Raw genomic sequence first — 27,226 nt, forward strand, 5'->3', positions numbered from 1 at the left:
ATGTTGTGTCTAAGGGCAATGTGTGGTGTAAATATCATGCAGAGAATTCGTAGTGTGGAAATTAGGAGGGGTGGAGTTACTAAAAGTATTATTATTCAGAGGGCTGAAGATTGGTTGGTGAGGCAGTTTGGTTATTTAGAGAGGATGGAGCAAAATAGAATGACTTGGAGAGCATATAAATCTGTAGTGGATAGGAGGAGGGGGTAGGGGTCATCCTAGAAAAGGATGGAGGAGGTAAAACTAGGTTTTGTGTGCAAGGGGCTTGGACATGCAGCAGGCATGTGAGAGTGTTAAATAGGAGTGAAAGGAGACAAATGGCTTTTGGGGCCTGATGAGCTGTTGAAGTGTGAGCAGGGTAATATTTTATGAAGAGATTAAGGAAAACCAGTTAGCCAGATAGGAGTCCTGGAGGTGGGAATTACAATGCCTGCACTTTAAAGGAGGGGTTTGGGATATTGGAAATTTGGAGTGACATCTAAACTGTCATATCTGGGTGCCTCTGCAAAGTTAGTGATTATGTGCAAATGATGGTGAAAGTGTTTTTTGTAGATAAGTAGTCCAGAGAACCGACGAGTTGATCAATTAGACACACGTACAACACTTTGTTATCTTTATTGAGGAAACGTTTTGCCACACAGTGGCTTCATAAGTTCGTACAAAAGAGAATGGTGAAGAACAGGTGGTGTTTGAGGTAATCAGTCCTTCAGCCTTGAGTCAATGAAATCAATCCATCAATCTTTTCAGTAAAGATACCCAAGTGTTGCACATGTGTCTAATTTATCAAAGTGTTTCCTTTTTTTTGGGTCACCCTGCTTCAGTGGGAGATGGCCAGTGTGTTAAAAATATATGTACATACATATACTGAAAGTTAGGTTAAAAGAAAGTCCTTTAGTGTTAAAATTTTTATTAATGAATTTTTAATTTCCTTGATCTGTATGTCAAATATCACATGTGGCATAATTTTAAGCAGTGGCGAAAATTTTTGATAATAAGCTTATAGCTAGGGATTTTTTCTATTCCAAAGTGGTTTCTCTCCAAAAAAAAAAAAAAAAAAAAATAGCAGCTGACACAGATGTGTGTGTTTGATCAATAATTTCCTACTAATTTAAAATATAAAAAAGCTGTACATAAAGCTTTCATTTAAGGTTAGATTAGGTTATGTAAGAAAAAATCATATACTAAACTTTTCTGTTTAATAATTACAGTTTAACTCCATGATTTTTAATTAGTATTTGTTTGATCAATTACTTCTAACAAATGTGAAACACCCTACATTATAGATTAGAATAGAGAAGGCGAGTTTAGGAGAAAAAAAAAATGCCCTGCCTATCAGCTGATTTAAATTTTTCAATACAATGATACCTTAATTTATAAGTGCCCCAACTAATGGGTTTTCCTAATTACAAGCCATGGCTCAGTCGATTTTTTGCTTTGAGTTGCAAGCCAAAATCTGAGTTACGAGGGAGCTTCAGATACGCTGCCACTAACAGGAGATACCAAAAAAAATATCAAAAACCTCACTAATAACCAATGTGTAACATCCTTTCAATTTTGATACCACTGGTAATGTCATCCTGCCAGAATGTTCCATACCGAAACGATTCTGGAACATGTAATACATGTTCGGCAGGCCGGCTGACTGATTTGCTTTGGCTGTCTCTATCTCCTTCTGTCTGTCTGTATCTATCTCTGTCTCACAGGTACACATAAATACAGTTACACATAATGTAAATTACCTAGGATAACCCAAAAAAAAACAGACATATCTACTATGCTTGTAGATAAAAGGTATAATAAGCATGACTGGCAAGTAATACACATTTTCACTTGTTCAGGAATCAGACGTGACGATTCTGCATCGTGTGTAGTACCTGTTGGTTCATGAGTGGCTCTCTCTGAGACAGACAAGTAGAGACAGGAACACAGGCATACAGAATGACAGATAAGCAGAGACAGAGATAAACACAGACAGAGCTAGATAGACAGACATGTTTATGTGTAACAGTGCACAATCATCAAATGCCACTCCACTGCTGCACTGTCAGCAGTGGAGTGACACTTATCTTACACCATGCTTCAAGGAGTTTCACATATACTTCAGCATTTCTAAAACATTGCTAGGACCTGGCAAAAAAAGGCAAAAATCATTTCTTATTTTTAAATACATTTTTCTTATTTAAAAACCCGTAACAAAAAAAATTGAGTTTTTTTTGGGGGGGGGAGCTGGAACTGATTAATGGCATTTCATATAATTTCATTGAGGAAAACTGATTTGATATATGAGCAAATTGAGTTATGAGCTCGGTCACAGAACGAATTAAACTCATAAGTCAAGGTACCACTGTATTTTCTATAAAACATTATAAAAATAAATACTGTACACATTAAAATTTATAATTTGCTCAACGTGGGTTGATTGGTGATCCAAGAGAAGTGTTGAAATATGACATAAAAGCTGTGTGTAACATTCCTACTCGACGAGTTTCATCTTCCCGCATTTTCTGAATTTCATCCTCTTTTAACCTCACTTCTCGTTTGTACTCACTAGATTGGTGCTCCAGTTCTGATACGGTCCTGAAACATATATATGATAAGCAGAACACAACTTATACCCTTGAAATTATTATAGTATATGAAACGTGGAGAACCATCATCAAAAAACAATTAATAGTTTTATTTATTGAGTTTCAAATTACAGTTAAACTTTGATACTTATTGTGGATGTACTCCTGAGGTTATTAGTAGTGTTAAATTTACACACAAAAATCATAACCAGTATTACAAGAATAATGCTAAACTAAGATATCATGAAATACATATACAAGTTAGAAGGGTTGGATTTAAATAGGACATGCCTTACTTTGGCTATTATGGTTATTGAATTTAATTCTTTGCATTGCTTTGAGAACAGGTTGGACATATATATGTATGTACAAGAATTGATGGATTAAAAAATACTTCAGTGATGGTGAAAGTACATGTATTTCTTCTTTTTCAGGTCACCCTACCTCAATGGGAATTGGCAAGTAGACCTGCTGCAGTGGCCCTCCATTCTTATGTTCTTAAAATATATGCAAGTGACACAAGGTACATTAGAATCCCATAATTTGCTTGCTTCACAATCCATGTGATTTTATTATATCAATCGCTTGTTATTCAACTCTGATAGAAGGGATAAGCATAGTAATCCACAGTAACCGAATTTTCTAAAATGTCTGATAAAGACTTCTCATTATCCCTAACTTTTTGCAAAGCTCTTTTTTAGGTGTTCTGTACTTAAGAGGAGAGGGAGAGTAAGAAAGTAGAGTAGAGAGGAGGTGGAGAGGTAGCACACAGCAGTTGAGAGAGAAGGGAAGAAAAGTGTCCTGACCACCTTGTAATGTAAGTTTCAGAAGGAACAGTGTTTGCCCTAACAATTTTCATAATTTACCTGAATCAATTGTGAAAAAATAAAAGAAAACTATATAAACATGTCTGTGGATGAAGCAAAAATCCTCTGAATAACAAGCAATAAAAATTACTTCAAATAGTTGCAAGATCTGAATACGTTGAACAAGCAGAGTGATAGCTGTGTGAAATGAATTTAATATGGACAAGTGCTGTGTATTAATAATAATAATAATAATATTTTATTTTGACATGATACATGTTTATACAATGGAATATGATAGTTGGGTGCACATGCCAAAAGCCCCTTTATATGCAGAGCATTTCGGGCAAACTTAAAACTGACTTAAGATTAATAAGGCAATAACAGTACATATGATCAATAGACGAGTTACAATGAATACAAGAGAATTGAGTATTCTATCAGATCATGCTATATGGCTTTAATAAGTTTTGTAGAGAAGACGTACAATTTTGATTATTAACCTTACATGGCCACAATGGAGAAATTAACATTTCAGATTAATAGAGATATTCAGAGTAAGTATAGATCGATTATATTGATGAGAGAGTTTTACCTATGTTCATGATATTGAGCAAATGCATGGATAGTTTTTACGTATGCCTTTATGATAGGCTGGGATAGGTTAAGGAGAAAAAGTGTTTTTTAACCCTTTCAGGGTCCAAGGCCCAAATCTGGAGTCACGCACCAGTGTCCAAGAATTTTCAAAAAAAAAATTTGGTATTTTTTCTTATGAAATCGTAGAGAATCTTTTTGTGAAGGTAATAAAACAAAAAGTACGAAATTTGGTGGAAAATTGACGAAATTATGCTCTCGCGAATTTTGATGTGTCAGCAATATTTACGAATCGGCAATTTTGCCGACTTTGACTCCCATTTTAGGCCAATTACATTATTCCAATCAACCAAATTCTTAGCTATTTCACTAGTATTACTTCTATTCTATCGATTGAGCACAAGAAATCGCCAAGTCAACTGTTTCAACTACAAAATAAAGTGATCGGAAATTGTTAATTTGGCCAATTTAACACAAAGTTCAAAATATTCCAATTTCAAAATAGGGTCCAGAATGAACAATGTAGGCATTCCTGGCACTAAACTAACATTTCCTCTGTTCATTAGTTATGTTTTGAGGCTTTACAAATAAATTCCATTTTGATTTTTTATTCACATAATGAATTTTTATTCACACCAAAAAATAGAAGATTTACTGTTATGCAATACTGTAATAATTGTATAAATATCATCACCATATTTGTGAATGTATATTAGACCCACCAGCTGGCGTGTATTAGACGTGTGAGGTCGTTTGTTTACTCTTGAATATCGGCAAAAATTTAACATTTCTGCTACTTTGAGCTCAGTTTCAAGCCATTTCCAGTGCTAAAACCAATCAAAATCATCTCTATTTCTGTAATATGTGTTCTATTGTATCAAATGAGACCAAGAAATCGCAAATACAACTATAAAAAACATACGAAAAAACACTGCAAAGTTGCTGTTTTAATCGAAAAATCATGATTTCATTTTTTTTCTCTCGTTATACACAGTGTGCTGCAGGATCTGTTTTATGTGGTGCACACATACCACATAGATGTATTCTCTCATATCTAGGCCCAAATGTACCACTCACAGTTTATCAGAGTGAGCTGAGCTCATGGCGTAGATCTACGGTTTGGACCCTGAACGTAAAGCCGTAGATCTACGGGACGGACCCTGAAAGGGTTAACTGTAGTTTTAAAAATGCTAGCTGAGCCAGTGGTTCTGGAGATTTCTGGCAGGGAGTTCCAGATTTTGGGTCCTTTTATGTACAATGAGTGTTTGAAAAGATTTAGCCTGATATGGGAAATGTCATAAGGGTTTTTGTGCCTAGTGTTGTGTCTATGAGTCCTATTGCAACTGTCAGGATTTATATCAGAATTGATTGTTCTGTAAATGTAAGTTGCACAATGTTTTGTATAGTAAGTAGGTTTAGGTCTTCGAAGAGTGGGGCAGTGGGTGTTGTGATCATTCACACTGCAGGTTTTTGTTGTGTTATTGTTTTTAGGTGGTTTTTCATCGTGGAACCCCAGGCACAAATATCATAGGTGAGGTATGGGTAGATCAGTGAATAGTATAGTGTAAGTAGTGCTATTTGTGGTACATAGTAACGTATCTTTGAGAGGATGGGTGTTGAGTTTCAGGTTATCAAGGTGCAGACCCAGTAATTTTCCCTCATTATGTTTAGCAATAAGGGTGCTGTTAAGCATAATGTTTAGTTGGACCTCATTTACTGTACTCCCAAACAAAATGTAAAAGGTTTTGTCTATATAATTGTAGGTTGGTTGACAGTCAACCAGGTTGCTATTTTTGTGAGTTCTTCGTTAACAATAGTGTTGAACGAGGCTAGATTTGGCATAATACGCATGTAATAATAATTCAGATTGCTTCTGCTAGTTGGCACAGCTGGTAAGCAATAAGTATGTTTACATCCCTGTGGGGGCAGTTCTCTCATGCTTTTTTGCATTTTTTTTAGTCATCTGACCAAATTTCTTTTTTCTAACCATGGGTCCTAGTGATCTACTGCAGTTATCCTCAAAAATACTCCATTTTCTCTTACAGTAAGAACATGGGAAGATACTAGAGTCAAATTGGGACAGGAATGGCCGACACTTCTGCCTCTGCCACCGTATTATGGCCTATTTTATTCATTCTAGAGTACATATCATGTTTCTGTGCTAATTATATTGTTTATTATGTCATGTAAAATGAATTCTTTCTTTCAACACACCGGCCGTATCCCACCGAGGCGGGGTGGCCCAAAAGGAAAAACGAAAGTTTCTCCTTTTACATTTAGTAATATATACAGGAGAAGGGTTACTAGCCCCTTGCTCCTGGCATTTTAGTCACCTCTTACAACACGCATGGCTTACGGAGGAAGAATTCTGATCCACTTCCCTATGGAGATAAGAGGAAATAGAACAAGAACTAGAAAGAAAATCCAGAGGGGTATGTATATACATGTATATGCTTGTACAGTGTGACCTAAGTGTAAGCAGAAGTAGCAAGACGTACCTGAAATCTTGCATGTTTATGAAACAGAAAAAAGGACACCAGCAATCCTACCATCATGTAAAACAATTACAGGCTTTCGTTTTACACTCACTTGGCAGGACGGTAGTACCTCCCTGGGCGGTTGCTGTCTACCAACCTTCTACCTAGGATTAGATGAATTGTGATAGATAAATAAGCCGTTCAGTTGATAATAGTGTCATATTCAAGTATTTCTTCTCATCTCTCCAGAGTGCAGGAACGAATTAATGGCTTTGCAATTAATTTAAATGAGGAAAATTAATTTGATATACGAGTAAATTGAGTTACAAGCTAGCTCCTGGAACGGATTAAACTCGTAAGTCAAGGTTCCACTGTATGCAGTAGTGATGTGGTGTTTGCACCTAAAATAAAAAAAAAAAGTGGACAAGATCATGATATTTACAAAGCTAGAAAAAAATGAATTACGAAGAACAGCTGAAAGTGGCAGATATGCCCTCGTTGGCTGATAGGAAAAGACATGATAACTACATAAAAGATACAAAAGAATAGCTAAGGTTCCTTAACACCATCAACAGGGAGAAAAATAAGCCATTGTTTTAAGTAAAAGAAGAAGAGGTACTGAAAGCATCCAAGCTATTCACAGTGATGTAGCAAAACCTCCTTTTGTAACCCATTCCTTTGCTCCAAGTTATTTTTTTCATTAAATACTGGAACATCATTAGCATTGCTCAACTCTTCTACTTATAAATAGGTAAGGTAATTACTCCCTGCCTTTTAAGATCCACAATAATATTGTTGAGTTTAGTAACTTTCTCATGCTCTTGTTGAAGTTCAATCAGCTGAGCAGCAAACTCGTCTCTGACTCGCTTTTCAGCTGCCTTCACCTCTGCCTCACTGCCCTCTAGTTTCTGGAACAAAAAAAAAAAAGGTCTAATTTAATACACTATAACTTACAGTAATTGTCAGCTTTGGTTTAGATCTGATAATCTAAACTTTGAAAAATAATTTTAAACTGATCAACAGATCAACCAGGCTGTGATGGATATGTGGGGCAGAGGGCCTCCAGCAGCAACAGCCTGGTTGACCAGGCAAGCACCAGATGAGCCTGGCCTATGGCCGGGCTCAGAGAGTAGATAAACTCTTGAAACTCTTCAAAGGTATACACACCAAGAAGAGTAATCTGTACAGACAGAAGTAAATACAGTCTAGCACCATCATTCCTTACATTAATGAACCTTAAGTTCCCTTTTACCAATCTGGTTTCCAGTGCTTTTTCATTTCTGCATATCTTCAGTTTTCTCTCTCAGTTCAAATGGCAGGCTACATGGAGCCAGGTGGTGGCAGTCTGAATGCCAATTTTTAGACTTGATATACTGGTATGTTTTCCCATGATAATCAATCAACACCTGTAGCTTATACTAGTGACTGTGATATGGAAGATATGAAAAACTCTAAGCCCCTGAAAGCAGCAGTGGACATTCTCATGCCATAGTGAAACATAAGAGAAAATCATTTGTAACTGATAAGGAAGAATTACTTAAGAAAATGGAGTGGATTAAATACAACTCTCCTCATGATAGAGTAATATGTTGCTAGAAGAATTGTGTAAGATTTAAAAGCACAGAAAGACAAACTTCTCAAGTACATTTCAGATATTGACTATAAACAAACTCTTGGTCAACTTTAGAATTTATGTGGGCTTGCAAGTCAAGAGGGGTGCAGTGATTTTGATCTTTCTGAAAGAATTTTGATATGACCAGGTACTTTTGCCAGATTAAAATAAATTACTAGTCATTGGTGCCTCCATAGATTTAGGATAACTATATACTCATATATACTTTTTGCTGATGATACTGTGCGTATGGGAGATTCTAAAGAAAAATTGCAAAGGTTAGTGGATGAGTTTGGGAATGTGTGTAAAGGCAGAAAGTTGAAAGTGAACATAGAAAAGAGTAAGGTGATGAGGGTATCAAATTATTTAGATAAAGAAAAATTGGATATCAAATTGGGGAGGAGGAGTATGGAAGAAGTGAATGTTTTCAGATACTTGGGAGTTGACGTGTCGGCGGATGGATTTACGAAAGATGAGGTTAATCACAGAACTGATGAGGGGAAAAAAGGTGAGTGGTGCGTTGAGGTATATTTTTTTTTTTATTATCACACTGGCCGATTCCCACCAAGGCAGGGTGGCCCGAAAAAGAAAAACTTTCACCATCATTCACTCCATCACTGTCTTGCCAGAAGGGTGCTTTACACTACAGTTTTTAAACTGCAACATTAACACCCCTCCTTCAGAGTGCAGGCACTGTACTTCCCATCTCCAGGACTCAAGTCCGGCCTGCCGGTTTCCCTGAATCCCTTCATAAATGTTACTTTGCTCACACTCCAACAGCACGTCAAGTATTAAAAACCATTTGTCTCCATTCACTCCTATCAAACACGCTCATGCATGCCTGCTGGAAGTCCAAGCCCCTCGCACACAAAACCTCCTTTACCCCCTCCCTCCAACCCTTCCTAGGCCGACCCCTACCCCGCCTTCCTTCCACTACAGACTGATACACTCTTGAAGTTATTCTGTTTCACTCCATTCTCTCTACATGTCCGAACCACCTCAACAACCCTTCCTCAGCCCTCTGGACAACAGTTTTGGTAATCCCGCACCTCCTCCTAACTTCCAAACTACGAATTCTCTGCATTATATTCACACCACACATTGCCCTCAGACATGACATCTCCACTGCCTCCAGCCTTCTCCTCGCTGCAACATTCATCACCCATGCTTCACACCCATATAAGAGCGTTGGTAAAACTATACTCTCATACATTCCCCTCTTTGCCTCCAAGGACAAAGTTCTCTGTCTCCACAGACTCCTAAGTGCACCACTCACTCTTTTTCCCTCATCAATTCTATGATTCACCTCATCTTTCATAGACCCATCCGCTGACACATCCACTCCCAAATATCTGAATACGTTCACCTCCTCCATACTCTCTCCCTCCAATCTGATATTCAATCTTTCATCACCTAATCTTTTTGTTATCCTCATAACCTTACTCTTTCCTGTATTCACCTTTAATTTTCTTCTTTTGCACACCCTACCAAATTCATCCACCAATCTCTGCAGCTTCTCTTCAGAATCTCCCAAGAGCACAGTGTCATCAGCAAAGAGCAGCTGTGACAACTCCCACCCTGTGTGTGATTCTTTATCTTTTAACTCCACGCCTCTTGCCAAGACCCTCGCATTTACTTCTCTTACAACCCCATCTATAAATATATTAAACAACCACGGTGACATCACACATCCTTGTCTAAGGCCTACTTTTACTGGGAAAAAATTTCCCTCTTTTCTACATACTCTAACTTGAGCCTCACTATCCTCGTAAAAACTCTTCACTGCTTTCAGTAACCTACCTCCTACACCATACACTTGCAACATCTGCCACATTGCCCCCCTATCCACCCTGTCATACGCCTTTTCCAAATCCATAAATGCCACAAAGACCTCTTTAGCCTTATCTAAATACTGTTCACTTATATGTTTCACTGTAAACACCTGGTCCACACACCCCCTACCTTTCCTAAAGCCTCCTTGTTCATCTGCTATCCTATTCTCCGTCTTACTCTTAATTCTTTCAATTATAACTCTACCATACACTTTACCAGGTACACTCAACAGACTTATCCCCCTATAATTTTTGCACTCTCTTTTATCCCCTTTGCCTTTATACAAAGGAACTATGCATGCTCTCTGCCAATCCCTAGGTACCTTACCCTCTTCCATACATTTATTAAATAATTGCACCAACCACTCCAAAACTATATCCCCACCTGCTTTTAACATTTCTATCTTTATCCCATCAATCCCGGCTGCCTTACCCCCTTTCATTTTACCTACTGCCTCACGAACTTCCCCCACACTCACAACTGGCTCTTCCTCACTCCTACAAGATGTTATTCCTCCTTGCCCTATACACGAAATCACAGCTTCCCTATCTTCATCAACATTTAACAATTCCTCAAAATATTCCCTCCATCTTCCCAATACCTCTAACTCTCCATTTAATAACTCTCCTCTCCTATTTTTAACTGACAAATCCATTTGTTCTCTAGGCTTCCTTAACTTGTTAATCTCACTCCAAAACTTTTTCTTATTTTCAACAAAATTTGTTGATAACAGCTCACCCACTCTCTCATTTGCTCTCTTTTTACATTGCTTCACCACTCTCTTAACCTCTCTCTTTTTCTCCATATACTCTTCCCTCCTTGCATCACTTCTACTTTGTAAAAACTTCTCATATGCTAACTTTTTCTCCCTTACTACTCTCTTTACATCATCATTCCACCAATCGCTCCTCTTCCCTCCTGCACCCACTTTCCTGTAACCACAAACTTCTGCTGAACACTCTAACACTACATTTTTAAACCTACCCCATTCCTCTTCGACCCCATTGCCTATGCTCTCATTAGCCCATCTATCCTCCAATAGCTGTTTATATCTTACCCTAACTGCCTCCTCTTTTAGTTTATAAACCTTCACCTCTCTCTTCGCTGATGCTTCTATTCTCCTTGTATCCCATCTACCTTTTACTCAGTGTAGCTACAACTAGAAAGTGATCTGATATATCTGTGGCCCCTCGATAAACATGTACATCCTGAAGTCTACTCAACAGTCTTTTATCTACTAATACATAATCCAACAAACTACTGTCATTTCGCCCTACATCATATCGTGTATACTTATATGTGGAGTCAAAAAACGTTATCTATGGAGGCAAAGAAGGGAATGTATGAAAGTACAGTAGTACTAACACTCTTATATGGGTGTGAAGCTTGGGTGGTAAATGCAGCAGCGAGGAGACGGTTGGAGGCAGTGGAGATGTCCTGTCTAAGGGCAATGTGTGGTGTAAATATTATGCAGAAAATTCAGAGTGTGGAAATTAGGAAAAGGTGTGGAGTTAATAAAAGTATTAGTCAGAGGGCAGAAGAGGGGTTGTTGAGGTGGTTTGGTCATTTAGAGAGAATGGATCACAGTAGAATGACATGGAAAGCATATAAATCTATAGGGAAAGGAAGGCGGGGTAGGGGTCGTCCTCGAAAGAGTTGGAGAGAGGGGGTAAAGGAGGTTTTGTGGGCAAGGGGCTTGGACTTCCAGCAAGCGTGCGTGAGCATGTTAGATAGGAGTGAATGGAGACGAATGGTACTTGGGACCTGACGATTTGTTGGAGTGTGAGCAGGGTAATATTTAGTGAAGGGATTCAGGGAAACCGGTTATTTTCATATAGTCAGACTTGAGACCTGGAAATGGAAAGTACAATGCCTGCACTTTAAAGGAGGGGTTTGGGATATTGTCAGTTTGGAGGGATATGTTGTGTATCTTTATACGTACAGGTCTCCCTCAACATTCACATTTTCAACTTTCATGGGCTTCACACATTCGCGAATTCCCAGCCACCAAATTCCCAGCCGCCAAATCATATTTAAGTTTCCCGCCACCTGCGAGTCCCTACTACCCTCCCTCCGACCCCCGCAACTGGCAGCCAGCCCTCCCGCCACTCAGTGTGGTGAGTGTTTTGTTTGTTCATTATTTGCTATTAAACTACAGAATAAATAATGTAAACCCATTAATGACTGCATATTGGAATGGCTATTCGGACAGGTATTAGACGGTGACATCATGTTTTTACTCTTTAACACTGCAAAGAATTAAACATTTCTGCTACAGCTAATAATAACAATAGTAATAATAATAATAATAATAATAATAAATATGATATAATTGAAGAAGGAAATTGTACAAAAATACGAGGGAGTGGTTGACACATCGTCAGTGTGACTTTGTTTATGCTGGAGTGAACATTAGTCTCCCTGCTCTTCCAAACATTTCACAATAATTCATTGTGTTTGGTGCTTGTAGATTGAGTGTGACTGGAGTGGTAGAGGCAGTGATTGAGGCAATGGTATTTAATAACATACATGTTAATAATAATACATGTTATTAATAATATGTACTATTATTATTTATAACATATATGTTATTAAATACATACATGTTAATAATAATACATGTTATTAATAATAACATGTACTATTATTATTATTTATAACATATATGTTATTAAATACCACTGCCTCAACCGCTGAATTATTGTGAAATGTTTGGAAGAGCAGGGAGACTAATGTTCACTCCAGCATAAACAAAGTCACACTGATGATGTGTCAACCACTCCCTCGTATTTTTGTACAATTTCCTTCTTCAATTATATCGTATTTATTATTATTATTATTATTATTAGCAATAGCAGAAATGTTCGATTCTTTGCTGTGTTCAAGAGTAAACACATGATGTCACCGTCTAATACCTTTCCTAATAGCCATTCCAATATGCAGTCATGAATGGGTTTACATTATTTATTCTGTAGTTTAATAGCAAATAATGAACAAAACACTCACCACACTGAGTGGTGGGAGGGCTGGCTGCCAGTTGCGGGGGTCGGAGGGAGGGTAGTAGGGACTCGCAGTGGTGGAGTCTGTGGTATTTAATAACATACATGTTATTAACATTCATGTTATTAAATAACATACGTTATTAAAGCATAACATGTATATATTTAGTACAATTTATGACGTTTCCATGTATTTTATGATTATTCATGGTTCAACAAGTTAAGGAAGCAGTATTGTAATATATTTCCCTACAATATATTGGAGCACCAAACATTCACGGTTTTTCAACATTCGCGAGGCTCTTGATCCCCTAACCCTCACGAATGTTGAGGGAGACCTGTATATGCTTCTAAACTGTTGTATTCTTAGCACCTCTGCAAAAACAGTGATAATGTGTGTGTGTGGTGAAAGTGTTGAATGATGAAAGTATTTTCCTTTTGGGGATTTTCTTTCTTTTTTGGGTCACCCTGCCTCAGTGGGAGACAGCCGACTTATTGAAAAAAAAAATATATATATACTCATGGGAATCACTACATTCCCACATTTAGACTTTGCCACTACTCTTCAGGTACAATAAGCTGAAGAAAAACTATCCACAGATAATGTTGGTACCGATAAAGATTTCCATGAATTTATTAATTTCTTCTTCTTTCAACATACCGGTCATATCCCACCGAGGCTGGGTGGCCCAAAAAGAAAAACAAAAGTTTCTATTTTTAAATTTAGTAACATATACAGGAGTAGGGTTTATTAGCCCCTTGCTTCTGGCATTTCAGTTGCTTCATACAACACACATGGCTTACAGAGGAAGAATTCTGTTCCACTTTCCCATGGAGATAAGCAGAAATAAACAAGAACAAGAACTAGTAAGAAAATAAAAAGAAAGCCAGAGAGGTGTGTGTGTATATATGCTTGTACATGCATGTGAAGTTTGACCTAAGTGTAAGCAGAAGTAGCAAGACATACCTGAAACCTTAAATGTTTATAGAGACAAAAAAAGACACCAGCAATCCTTCTTCTTTCAACAAACCAGCCGTATCCCACCAAGGCAGGGTGCCCCAAAAAGAAAAACAAAAGTTTCTCCTTTTAAATTTAGTAATATATACAGGAGAAGGGGTTACTAGCCCCTTGCTCCTGGCATTTTAGTCGCCTCCTACGACACGCATAGCTTACGGAGGAAGAATTCTGTTCCACTTCCCCATGGAGATAAGAGGAAATAAACAAGAACAAGAACTAGAAAGAAAATAGCAGAAAACCCAGAGAGGTGTGTATATATATGCTTGTACATGTATGTGTAGTGTGACCTAAGTGTAAGTAGAAGTAACAAGACGTACCTGAAATCTCGCATGTTTATGAGACAGAAAAAAGGACTACAACTACCCTTACCAGCTACCTGCTCACCCCCTAAAGTATATATGTATATTATATTAAGGATATACTTTACCTATAATTTGTATGAAAACTACTACAACCACTGGAAACACTTGCTTTTATTTTATTTTTATACTAATTTTGCTTGTAATATATCACACTGAATGTTTTACAATCTGTTCCAAAAGTTTTTCTTTCATAACACTCCAAGTCTTAAAGCAACTGTAGTGGCAGGGGACAACTATACGGTATAAGTAACAATAAATAATAAAATAACTCACAATATTCAGCTCAGCAAGATCATTTTTGAGTGCATGTAATTGAGCATTGAGCTTGGCATTGGTGGCTGAAAGTGTTGAATTAGATGCCATTTGTACTCTCAGTCTCTCCTCTCCATCATTACGGCTCTCTTCCATAGCATGTAACTGCTCCTCCAGTCCTCGAACTACTGTACACTAAAAATCAATAAATATAAAAATGCAGCCTTTAATTATTATTTGTACTGTTAAAATATTAACAGAAAATGCAGAAAATGTTGAATTTGATGAGGACATAACCAGTCTATAATTGTACCAAGTACCCCTTTGCCTGTGCCCTTCTTCCCAGGGGTATCAGATCATTGTAGCTGTTATCCAACTGCTGAAATGACTTATGTTGAGGTGTGCTAGACTCAGCAACTGAGGTCCTGCATTTTGAAAACATAACATATCAAATCAGTTCACTGGGAAGTTTTTGCACTGAGAAGCACAAAATTTACTGATCCTGTATACAATAACAAAGCTGAACATGTCAATGAAATGACAACATTAATATAAAGGGGCACTATCATAACATCATAAGCTAACTTCCACAACCTAATACACACATGCACACACTTGAAGGATAGGACCTTGATAAGTCTGACTGGATCAGTGATCAAGAAATACAAAGGTCTAACCTTGGAAACAATACTAAGCCAGGGGATCTCATAGGACCTGTGAACTGAACACTAATCCACACACACACAGGTGCAATAAACATTAATCCTCTTCACGAAATACACAGTTTACTTAGTTATCTTGACGACTGCACTGATTGTAGTGTGATGTCACTCTTGTTGTGTTGATCAATGGCATGAACAAACCCACAAGGTGGAAATAAAACTACTGCTTAAACAAGCCTCAGTGGCATGCCAAATTATACAATACTCATCTCCATTCTGTTTTTTTCATGTGGGTTCACTTGTGCTACTGTAGGCATTATTTAAATTATCACTAAATTATAATAGGCAGTTACTTACCTGCTCAGTCTTTAACTGGTGTTTGAGAGATTGTAACTGAGCTTGTGTTGAACTTCTTTCTGTTGAAATTTGAAGCCTCAGGGCCACTACTTCTGATTGCAGTTCATTTCTTAGGGTCTCAGAATTGGACAACTTCTCTCTTATCTCATCCTGTTACAAGAATCCATCACTGTATGACAAGTTTAACTGCAACAACAATAATTTTTGGGCTACATGTCCCTTCTACTCTAAGCAATAAGTATACTTCTCATGGAATAGTACTGGCCACCCTATTTACAGAACTGGTATTCCTTAGGTTTGTATGTAAAAACAATACTGTAGGGTAAACAATGGTATAAATACAAGTAATGGTCATACACCCATTATCAATACTGATATTTCAATGACTAATATAATATTCATAAGGAATCGCTAAATCTGTAGGGGGACCATATAGTACCTGGAAAATAGGTTTGAGTCAAGGATGTGGAGGGTAACTCCAACTCCTTCACTAGCATCAAAGGACATCCTTAGAAGGGGTACACAGGTGGGTCCCACTTTACAGCATTTCACATTATACCTATCCATTTCAATTATACCTATTCTTCGGACTTCTTACAATAAATATATTCACTACTCCCTATGAGCTAAGGACAAAAAAATTTTAAGAAGTAATTCAGAGGGCCAAGGAGAGGTTGTTGAGGTGGTTTGGTCATTTAGAGATGGAGCAAAATAGGATGAGTTGGAGGGCATATAAATCTGCTGTGGAGGGGAGGAGGGGTAGGGGTCATCCTAGGAAAAGATGGAGGAACAGGGTAAAAGAGGTTTTGTGTGCAAGGGGCTTGGATATAAAGAAGGCATGTGTGAGCTTGTTAGATAGGAGTGAATGGAGGACGAATGGAGTCTGGGACAGGATGAGCTGCTGGAGTGTGAGCAGGGTAATATTTTGTGAAGAGATTCAGGAAAACTGGTTAACTGGACTTGAGTCCTGGAGGTGGGAAGTACAATGCCTGCACTTTGAAGGAGGGGTCTGGGATATTGGCTGTTTGTCCTCCATAAAGACAGTGATTGTGTTTAAATGATGATGAAAGTGTTTTTTTCTTTTTTGGGTCACCCTGCCTCAGAAGATGATTGGTGTTGCGGCCCCTGCCAAACTAGCGGTTAAATAGTTAACCTGCCGGCCGGCAGTACCACTGGGTGCGTCATCAAACCCAATGTGGGGGCTGCTGAGCCGGCCTTAGAGCAGTAAGAGCCTGAGTGCCTCACGGTACACACCTAAGCAGTAGGTACCTGACCACCGAAGGGTACACGTCTACTGGCTTTAGTAACAGTATGTACCAGAGCGCCTCGCTGTACACACCTAAGCAGTAGGTACCTGACCACCGAAGGGTACACGTCTACTGGCTTTAGTAACAGTATGTACCAGAGCGCCTCGCTGTACACACCTAAGCAGTAGGTACCTGACCACCGAAGGGTACACGTCTACTGGCTTTAGAAATATTATGTACCTGAGCGCCTCGCTGTACACACCTAAGCAGTAGGTACCTGACCACCGAAGGGTACACGTCTACTGGCTTCAACATTAAGTACCTGAACTCCTCAGGGTACACGTCTATGCAGTAGGTACCTGACCACCGAATCGTACCTATCTACTGGCGTGAGAAGAACCGCTCACCGCAGCTCACTGAGTCTGTTGGCCTCAGTTACTTGACGGCCGCATTCAGTGAGCTTGCAGCATGGTGTTCGGCTAGCGGTGTGTCAACCGCCTTTGGAGAGGATTTACTGGACTACCGGTGATGTCTGTGGACTCACCGTCTACGTTGATCAACTGTGGGCCGGAGTCGTCAGATGCTGTTTAGTGGGACATTACATGAAGAAAAGGTTGGAGTGTTACACTGAACTGGGCCAGGACCGTAGTGTGACACTGAGGGACGTACGATGGAGTGGAACACTGAGATATGCACAGGACCGTAGTGGAACACTGAGATGAAAAGGGTGTCGTGGGACACTGAAGATGGCCTGGTTGTAGTGTACACTGAACAGTGTCGTGTGACTGACTTCGTGTCGTGAGAGGCAGTTGATTGTAATTTATTATTATAAAAATGTTATTTATAATTTATTGTTTTAGCATAGAGAGATATATATATATAGTGACAGTAGTGTCAAGAGTTGTACCCTGTGTAGGGTTATTAATTATATTTTAGTAAAATGCTGATTATAATTTATTATAGTAACATGTACATATTATTATTATATCATAGTTCAAATACCTCTAGACCAAAGATAGTTGATTTTTATATATTAAAGATTAATTTATATTAATGTGTGTATTTATGTATCCCGAACTCTTTATTACAAAAGGAGTAAATCTTACCGTCTTCTTTTAAAAATTACTTTTTTTGTAATAATTGGTTATTTAAAAAAAAAAATAGTAATTTGTGTATTGTATATGCATTTTTTAGGCCTAGCTCTATTGTTCACTTAATATATGATAGTGTAAACATATCAGGTTTTTATATGCATTTGAAAGTGAAAAAAGGTTATATTTCACTTTACAGCAGTAGCCCAGAACCTAACCTGTTAAATAAAAAGTCAGTTAAGGTCTGTAAATTCACAAATAATCCTTCATTTATGAAAGAAACCTTAGTATAATGCTTCTTTCTATCCTAGAACAATTTTCAAGTCACAACTGAGACTAGAAAAATTTAGAAAATGCTACAGAGAGGGGGAAGGAGGAAGTGGTAGTAGTAATAGCGGTGGTCATGTCCTCTGGTCTTTTCTACTTCCTCACCTCAGTTGTGACTTGACAATGGTCTAGGACAGACCAAAAAATTGTCATAAGGTTCTTCTCCTCCGTGTGGGTTATTTGTGAATTGTTCCAGCCATGGTATTGCGACTTTTTATTCTTTGAGCTCTATAAATATGGAAATTTAAATTGCCATCACTCCTGATAAAACTATTAAAAATCTGGTAATGTAATTAGAATAAAAACATGCATTGCTTGTTATTCTGTGACTTTTCTGTCTACAGCTAGTTATTATTCATCACAAAGCATCACTGATGTCCCATGATACAGGAGCAGCGCTGTATAGCCCTTGTGGTTTAGTGCTTCTTTTTTATTATAATAATAATAATACGATACAGGAACCATGTTTAACATGGGTGGCTGTGTAAAAATGTCTAAGTAAGTATATTCCGTTTTTTCATTAACATATTTGTAGCTAATGTAGGTAGTAGGTTGGTAGACAGCAACCACCCAGGAAGGTACTACCGTCCTGCCAAGTGAGTGTAAAACGAAAGCCTGTAACTGTTTTACAATATGGTAGGATTGCTGGTGTCTTTTTTTCTGTCTCATAAACATGCAAGATTTCAGGTATGTCTTGCTACTTCTACTCACACTTAGGTCACACTACACATACATGTACAAGCATATATATATATATATATATACACACCCCTCTGGGTTTTTTCCTGTTTTCCTTCTAGTTCTTGTTCTTGCTTATTTCCTCTTATCTCCATGGGGAAGTGGAACAGAATTCTTCCTCTGTAAGCCATGCATGTTGTAAGAGGCAACTAAAATGCCAGGAGCAAAGGGCTAGTAACCCCTTCTCCTGTATATATTACTAAATGTAAAAGGAGAAGCTTTTGTTTTTCCTTTTGGGCCACCCCGCCTCGGTGGGATACGGCCGGTGTGTTGAAAGAAAGAAAGAATAATACGATACAGGAACCATGTTTAACATGGGTGGCTGTGTAAAAATGTCTAAGTAAGTACATTCCGTTTTTTTCATTAACATATTTGTAGCTAATCTAGGTAGTAGGTTGGTAGACAGCAACCACCCAGGGAGGTACTACCGTCCTGCCAAGTGAGTGCAAAACGGAATCCTGTAATTGTTTTTCATGACGGTAGGATTGCTGGTGTCTTTCTTTCTGTTTCTTAAACATGCAAGATTTCAGGTACGTCTTGCTACTTCTACTTACACTTAGGTCACACTACATATACATGTACAAGCATATATATACACACCCCTCTGGGGTTTCTTCTATTTTCTTTCTAGTTCTTGTTCTTGTTTATTCCCTCTTATCTCCATGTGGAAGTGGAACAGAATTCTTCCTCTGTAAGCCATGTGTATTGTAAGAGGCGACTAAAATTCCGGGAGCAAGGGCCTAGTAACCCCTTCTCCTGTATAAATTACTAAATTTCAAGAGAGAAACTTTTGTTTTTCTTTTTAGGCCACCCTGCCTTGGTGGGATATGGCCGGTTTGTTGAAAAAAAAATTGTAGCTAACAATAAGTCTACCATGAACTAATATTAACAAATTTTTTCATTCTTTTACATTAATAAAATTATTACCTGTAAGGGTAATACAGCGCCTGGGGAATGGGAGATAATTAGGTTTGATCAAAGGGGAGGACAAGTTCAATTCCTTAGATCAAGGGCCCCTCACCAACATCAATGAATCTCCCTTGAAGGATCATATTAATGAAAAAAAAAATATTCTTTAAAAATTCAAACATTGTCATAACACAAAACACACACACTGATGGACACATGTATTGCATCTTGATCTAGCAATGACAGAAGTTCCTCAGTGCAAGTTGAACACAGATAATAGCATTATGATAGCATTCCCAGTTTCCTAACTCATGTCAAATGTGACAAGAAGAAAAAAGAATCATTGCATCAGTGCCCAGTTGAGTATATCTCTTGTAAATTCACTATGTAGTATTACCTAAATGCAAGGCTAAGTCATAGGAACTGGTGATGCATCTTTCAATATATTGGTAATTCTTCTAGAGGAATGCCTAGATGCTGGTGAAAGGCTCTGGATTGAAGAAACTGGAGCTACCCTTCCCTCTGGATCAAACCTGTTTACCTTATATGATTCCTATAAGTTTAATGCTCCCCCATGTTTATACTAATAATAATAAATGAAACATCTACAATAATCTTTGTTGCTCATGGTGTTTCAGTGACAGTATCAGCAGTCACTGCTCTATGATCAAACATCTTCTCCAACAGTAGTTCAACTAATCACAATCATTATTTTTATTATAATTATATTAATTACATTCATGGGTGAGCACTAAACCCATAGGGGTTACACAGAAATTGGAAGCAATCATGTTTGATTCAAAGAAGGGACAATCAGGTCTGGTTCCTCAGATTATCACAAAAGAAAGCATACAGCGGAACCCCAAGTTTCGGCCGTAACCCGTTCCAGGAGCTAGGCCTAAACTTGAAACGGCCGAAAGGCGAAGCAATATTTCCCATAAGAAATAAGGTATATACAATTAATCTGTTCTAGACTCACAACAATATTCACAAAAAATACATTTTTTAAAGAATAACTATAGTTTTACATAAACACAACACACACAAATACATATACTAGTAAACAATAGATAAATTAAAATGTAAATAAACATTTAAAATAACATTTGCTTACCTTTATTAAAGAGACTTGCTGGCATCTTCCAGATGCCAGCACAGAACAAAAGAGTTAGTCTGTCTTTCATAGGCTTGTGTCCTGTCAGGGCCTTTTCCTCCTGAAAAATGTAGGTCCTCTTTGGCATTTTCTTCCAAAACACACCTGTTTTGTCACAACTGAACGCTTGTTGGGGTTTTACTTTTTCAGTCTCTATGTACCCCTTAAATTCATGCACAAATTTTTCAGCTGCCTGGCTGGCAGGATGAGAGCACAGGGTAATGTTCACTCAAGAATAAACAACGCTGGACTGGCTCAGGACGCCTGCACGGGCAGGCAGACAGGTCCGGTATGCCGGCCAAAACCCGGGGCAATGGCCAAAACATGGGACAAAATTTGGACAAAAAAAGCAGTCGAAATCCGAAGCAGCCGATTCCCAGGGCGGCCGAAACCCAGGGTTTCACTGTACATTCATACTCAGAGCTCACCTTTTAATGGGGAAAAGTTAGTGGAGAATGATTTACAAGAGATGACATGACTGTATAAGGAAAACTGCATGGCTAACCCCACTCCCCCCCAAAAAAAGGCATCAGAGATAGACACAAGCAAAAATCAATTTCCTCAGAAACCAAAAAATGCAACAACTTCACAGTATCAACTTTTCTGCATTCTAGGTCAAAGCACGGAAATTCTGAGTACCGGTAATCAAGGGATAAGCAAACATACCTCCATTAGCTGGTGCTCCTTCTTGAGTCGCTGTATTTCAGCATTGTATTGTTGATCCAGGTTCCTCAAAGATTCTTTGTGCTTCCCAGCCTCTGCAGCCATCATTTCTAATTAGATATTAAAAAATTCACTTGAATACATTCCTTAAATTATTATATAAAACAAATGCTAACCTCAATTGCCATTAACCCTTTGACTGTTTCAGGCCCCTCTCTGAAACTGTCATTCTATGTCGCTCAATTTTTGAAAAAAAAAAATTATTTTTTCTTATGAAATGATAGAGAATCTTTTCCCGATGGTAATGACACCAAAAGTTCGAAATTTGGTCGAAAACTCGTGGAATTATGCTCCCGCGAAGTTAGCGGTCTCGGCGACATATGCGTATCGGCGATTTCGCCGACTTTGAGCCCTATTTTCAGCCAATTCCATTGTTCCAGTTGACCAAACTCATAGCTATTTCTTTAGAACTCCATTTTATCTATCAGCTGAGTACAAGAAACCTCCCATTTACTAATTTGGACTACCCAATATGGTGGTCAGAAATTGGCAATTTGGCCAATTTCACGCAAAATAAAAAAGATGCCAATTTCAAAATAGGGTCCAGAATAAACAAGGTAGACATTCGTGGCACTAAAATAACATATGCTCTGTTCATTAGTCACATCTCTAGGCTCCTCTTATATTATTATTGCTTTCTATTTTGATTTTTTATTCATACAAAAAAATACAAAATTTACTGTTATGCAGACGACTGCATTATTGTAAAAATGGTATAAATAATATCAGTGCACTAGTGAAAGAATATTAGACTCCCCAGTTGACGTGTATTGGACGTGTGGTGTGATTTATTTACTCTTGAACATTGGTAAAAATCGAACATTTCCGCTACTTTGAGCTCAGTTTCAAGGTCGTTTTCCTCGTAAAAGTAATGAAAATCATCTCTATTTCTGTAATATGTTTTCCATTTTATCACCTAAGACCATGAAAACGCGAATACAATGATAAATACTATACGAAAATACACCTCAAATTCGGCGTTTTATTCCAAAAAAACGATCAGAGTTTTTTTTTTCTCATTACGCAATGTGTGCTGCAGGATTTTTTTTATGTGGTGCACACTGACCACACAGACCCATTCTCTCACATGTGGGCCTACCAGCTTTCTCCCACTTGATTTGAAGCCGCTAGAATTATTGAGTATATATACGTCAGAAACATTGGCTCGTAAGACGTATTTATACGTCGAAAACAGTCAAAGGGTTAATACAGTAAACCCTATGTAATGCTATAAATGCACCAGTCCCAAATAGAAGCTATAAATACAGCAATCCCTATGTGAAGCTATAAATATAGGAATCCTTATGTAATAATATAAGTACAGCAATCCCTAGTAGTGGGAAGTAGTGTGGCTGCATTCTGAAGGAGGGGTAGTGATGTTGCAGATGAGAGAGTTATTTAAACCATGCTGTTTGTGGCCCTCTGGCAAGACAGATATTAATGAAAGATGGTAAACTTTCCCTTTTTTTGTCACCTACCATGGAGGGTGTCAGCCAGTATTATTAAAAATTGAGTGATGATCAGGAAACACACATCATCACTCATTCAATAGTTGACAAGCACACAGACATTACGATTCAAATGACCCTCTATCCCATAGCATCCCCATCCATCCTTCTCGGTACAGACATTGTACTTCCCTCCTCCATATTCACAAGTGTTTTAAAACATTTTTTACCAATGTTAAGATGTTTAGTCATCAATGATGTTCATGGTGCCCCATGGAAGGACATTATAAGTGATTAGTCATTCAGTAAGGCTGTAGTACTGTACATCAATTGACTAGCTAAAGAAACCTGCCAAAAACATTTACACATTCATATAAAGAATACTAACCATCACACTCTAATCTTATCCCTTTTACTTCTGACTGCAAGGAACATACAGCCTCCTTCAAATCAAAAATTTGTGTTTTCTGATTATTACACTTAAACTCCAGCTCACCAACCTGAAAATATGAAGAGCAGAGACAAATTTAAAGTAGGATGTATTTGAATTATTCAGAGCTTTCTGAAACAACAATTCTAAAATATGAAAAAACAACCTCACAAATACTGTACTTTAATATTGTAAGAGCCCACACAGAAGAGTAAGAAACAGCCCAAATAATAATTGTCTAAGCAGAGACACCCAACAGGCAAATGAAACAATACTTTACTATCACTATTCTTTACAGGTTGGCTCACTAAATTATGTATAGCTCTCTTGGATAGTTTAGAGCTGCGGTGGGCAAACTACAGCCCACGAGCTGCATGTGGCCTACCAAGATCAAGTCATATAAACACGTTACTTGGGGACAAAATATTAGTAAATTTGAAAAAAAAAACTTACCATGCAATGCCAAAAAATATTGAGGAGCATTAACACGTTACCCGCAAATGGCTGAATGTGGCCCCTGCACTGAAAAGTTTGCCCACCCCTGGTTTAGATTAATATTTTTTTTTTAAATACTGGCCGTCTCCCACCGAGGCAGGGTAACCCAAAAAAGAAACACTTTCACCAGATTTACACAGATTTTGCAAAGGCATTTCACAAATGCAATCAAGGAGTGATAGCACACAAAATGAGGGCCATGGGCATTATGGGAAAAGTAGGCAGATGGATTTTCGGGTTCTTAACACACACAACACAAAAACTAGTAGTAAACTGAGCAAGATCCAGCATCAGCGAGGTGAAAAACTCAATGCTCCTAGCACCTCTGCTATTTCTCATCCTCATAGCAGACAGATAAAAACACCAGTCACACTTTCAAATCATCATTTGCAAGTGACACTAAAATAAGCATGAAAGTCACTACAGTAGAGGACACTGAAAAATTACAGGAAGACATAAGCAGGGTTTTTCCAGTGGGCAGGGGAGAACAACATGACATTTAATGGTGATAAGTTCTAGCTGCTTAGGTATGGAAAGAATGAAGAACCCTAAAGGGACACTATATACAAAACTCAAGAGGGACACTACATACAAAACTCAAGAGGGTCACTAAATAGAACAAAAGGAACATGTAAAAGACCTGGAAACAATTATGTCAGCTGACCTTTCTTTTAAAGACCATAACAAGACAAAGATCACAACAGCCAGAAAGATGACAGGATGGGTATTGAGAACTTTCAAAACAAGGGAAATAAGGTCAATGGTGACACTCTTCAAATCGCTAGTGCTCCCTCATTTAGAATATTGCTCAGTGCTGATGGCCCTGTTCAAAGTAGAAGAAATATCAGAGTTGGAACAAATACAGAGATCGTTTACAGCTCACACTGAGCCAGTAAAACACTTATATTACTAGGAATGCCTTCAAGTTTTGAACACGTACTCAATGGAGCGGAGGAGAGAGAGATACACGATAATATAAGCCTGGAAAGTACTCGAGGGCCTGGTCCCAAATCTGCACACTGCCATAACATACTGGAGTGAGAGATATGGGAGGAAGTGCAAAATAAACCCAGTGAGGAGCAGGGGTGCAGTGGAGGCAATAAGGGAACACTGTATCAACACTCAGGGTCCCAGAATATTCAACATCTCACCAGAAGATATTGGAAACACGGCTGGAACAAGTGTAGAAGCCTTCAAGAGGAAAATGGACAAGTATCTTCACTAGGTGCCAGATCAACCAGGCTGTGATGGATATGTGGGGCAGCAGGCTTCCAGTAGCAGCAGCCTCGTTGACCAGGCAAGCACCAGATAAGCCTGGCCCATGGCCGGGCTTCGAGAGTAGTGAAACTCTCGAAACTCTTCAAAGGTATATCAAAGGTATAAAGGTATACCATCATTTACACAATCACTGTCTTGTCAGAGGTGAACAGATACGACGGTTTAGATGTCTCTCTAATCAGAAAATATCCCAAACCCCTCCTTTAAAGTGCAGGCACTGTACTAATAGGAAGATTAGTGAGAGAACCCCTTATCAATTTGTGACATTCAGGTTTATTCACTTGATTCTGAAAACTGGCCGAGAATACAGTACTGCTTGATTAAACTTATACGTATTCCCTAAAACCTAATTCATAAACTGACTATTGTGAGCACTATATTGGTTGATTTAGTATATGGTCCCTAAAATTTAAATCATAAACTTTTTTTTTTTTTTTTTTTTTTTTCAACAAGTCGGCCGTCTCCCACCGAGGCAGGGTGACCCAAAAAAGAAAGAAAATCCCCAAAAAGAAAATACTTTCATCATCATTCAACACTTTCACCACACTCGCACATTATCACTGTTTTTGCAGAGGTGCTCAGAATACAACAGTCTAGAAGCATAAACATATAAAGATACACAACATATCCCTCCAAACTGCCAATATCCCAAACCCCTCCTTTAAAGTGCAGGCATTGTACTTCCCATTTCCAGGACTCAAGTCCGACTATATGAAAATAACCGGTTTCCCTGAATCCCTTCACTAAATATTACCCTGCTCACACTCCAACAGATCGTCAGGTCCCAAGTACCATTCGTCTCCATTCACTCCTATCTAACACGCTCACGCACGCTTGCTGGAAGTCCAAGCCCCTTACCCACAAAACCTCCTTTACCCCCTCTCTCCAACCCTTTCGAGGACGACCCCTACCCCGCCTTCCTTCCCCTATAGATTTATATGCTTTCCATGTCATTCTACTGTGATCCATTCTCTCTAAATGACCAAACCACCTCAACAACCCCTCTTCTGCCCTCTGACTAATACTTTTATTAACTCCACACCTTCTCCTAATTTCCACACTCCGAATTTTCTGCATAATATTTACACCACACATTGCCCTTAAACAGGACATCTCCGCTGCCTCCAACCGTCTCCTCGCTGCTGCATTTACCACCCAAGCTTCACACCCATATAAGAGTGTTGGTACTACTATACTTTCATACATTCCCTTCTTTGCCTCCATAGATAACGTTTTTTGACTCCACATATACCTCAACGCACCACTCACCTTTTTTCCCTCATCAATTCTATGATTAACCTCATCCTTCATAAATCCATCCGCCGACACGTCAACTCCCAAGTATCTGAAAACATTCACTTCTTCCATACTCCTCCTCCCCAATTTGATATCCAATTTTTCTTTATCTAAATCATTTGACACCCTCATCACCTTACTCTTTTCTATGTTCACTTTCAACTTTCTACCTTTACACACATTCCCAAACTCATCCACTAACCTTTGCAATTTTTCTTTAGAATCTCCCATAAGCACAGTATCATCAGCAAAAAGTAACTGTGTCAATTCCCATTTTGAATTTGATTCCCCATAATTTAATCCCACCCCTCTCCCAAACACCCTAGCATTTACTTCCTTTACAACCCCATCTATAAATATATTAAACAACCATGGTGACATTACACATCCCTGTCTAAGACCTACTTTTACCGGGAAGTAGTCTCCCTCTCTTCTACACACCCTAACCTGAGCCTCACTATCCTCATAAAAACTCTTTACAGCATTTAATAACTTACCACCTATTCCATATACTTGCAACATCTGCCACATTGCTCCTCTATCCACTCTATCATA

The 27,226-nt window shown here is 38.3% G+C and overlaps 1 protein-coding gene across 3 annotated transcripts in view; it reads right to left on the reverse strand.

The window, feature by feature from the left end:
• Window positions 1-1,179: 1,179 nt before the first annotated feature.
• LOC128689767 (leucine-rich repeat-containing protein 45) overlaps window positions 1,180-27,226 on the reverse strand; it is a 70,049-nt gene continuing 44,002 nt past the window's right edge. For all 3 annotated transcript variants that reach the window (XM_053778226.2, XM_053778227.2, XM_053778228.2), the window contains 6 exons: window positions 23,561-23,672; window positions 21,668-21,774; window positions 15,537-15,686; window positions 14,539-14,712; window positions 7,213-7,349; window positions 1,180-2,574 (listed from right to left, as the gene is read on the reverse strand). In XM_053778226.2, the coding sequence (XP_053634201.1) occupies window positions 2,403-2,574; window positions 7,213-7,349; window positions 14,539-14,712; window positions 15,537-15,686; window positions 21,668-21,774; window positions 23,561-23,672 (852 nt within the window). In that variant the 3' untranslated portion in view covers window positions 1,180-2,402. The remainder of the gene's footprint in view (window positions 2,575-7,212; window positions 7,350-14,538; window positions 14,713-15,536; window positions 15,687-21,667; window positions 21,775-23,560; window positions 23,673-27,226) is intronic.

Source organism: Cherax quadricarinatus, chromosome 22 (assembly GCF_038502225.1).
Source record: "Cherax quadricarinatus isolate ZL_2023a chromosome 22, ASM3850222v1, whole genome shotgun sequence".
Taxonomy (NCBI): Eukaryota; Metazoa; Arthropoda; class Malacostraca; order Decapoda; family Parastacidae; genus Cherax; species Cherax quadricarinatus.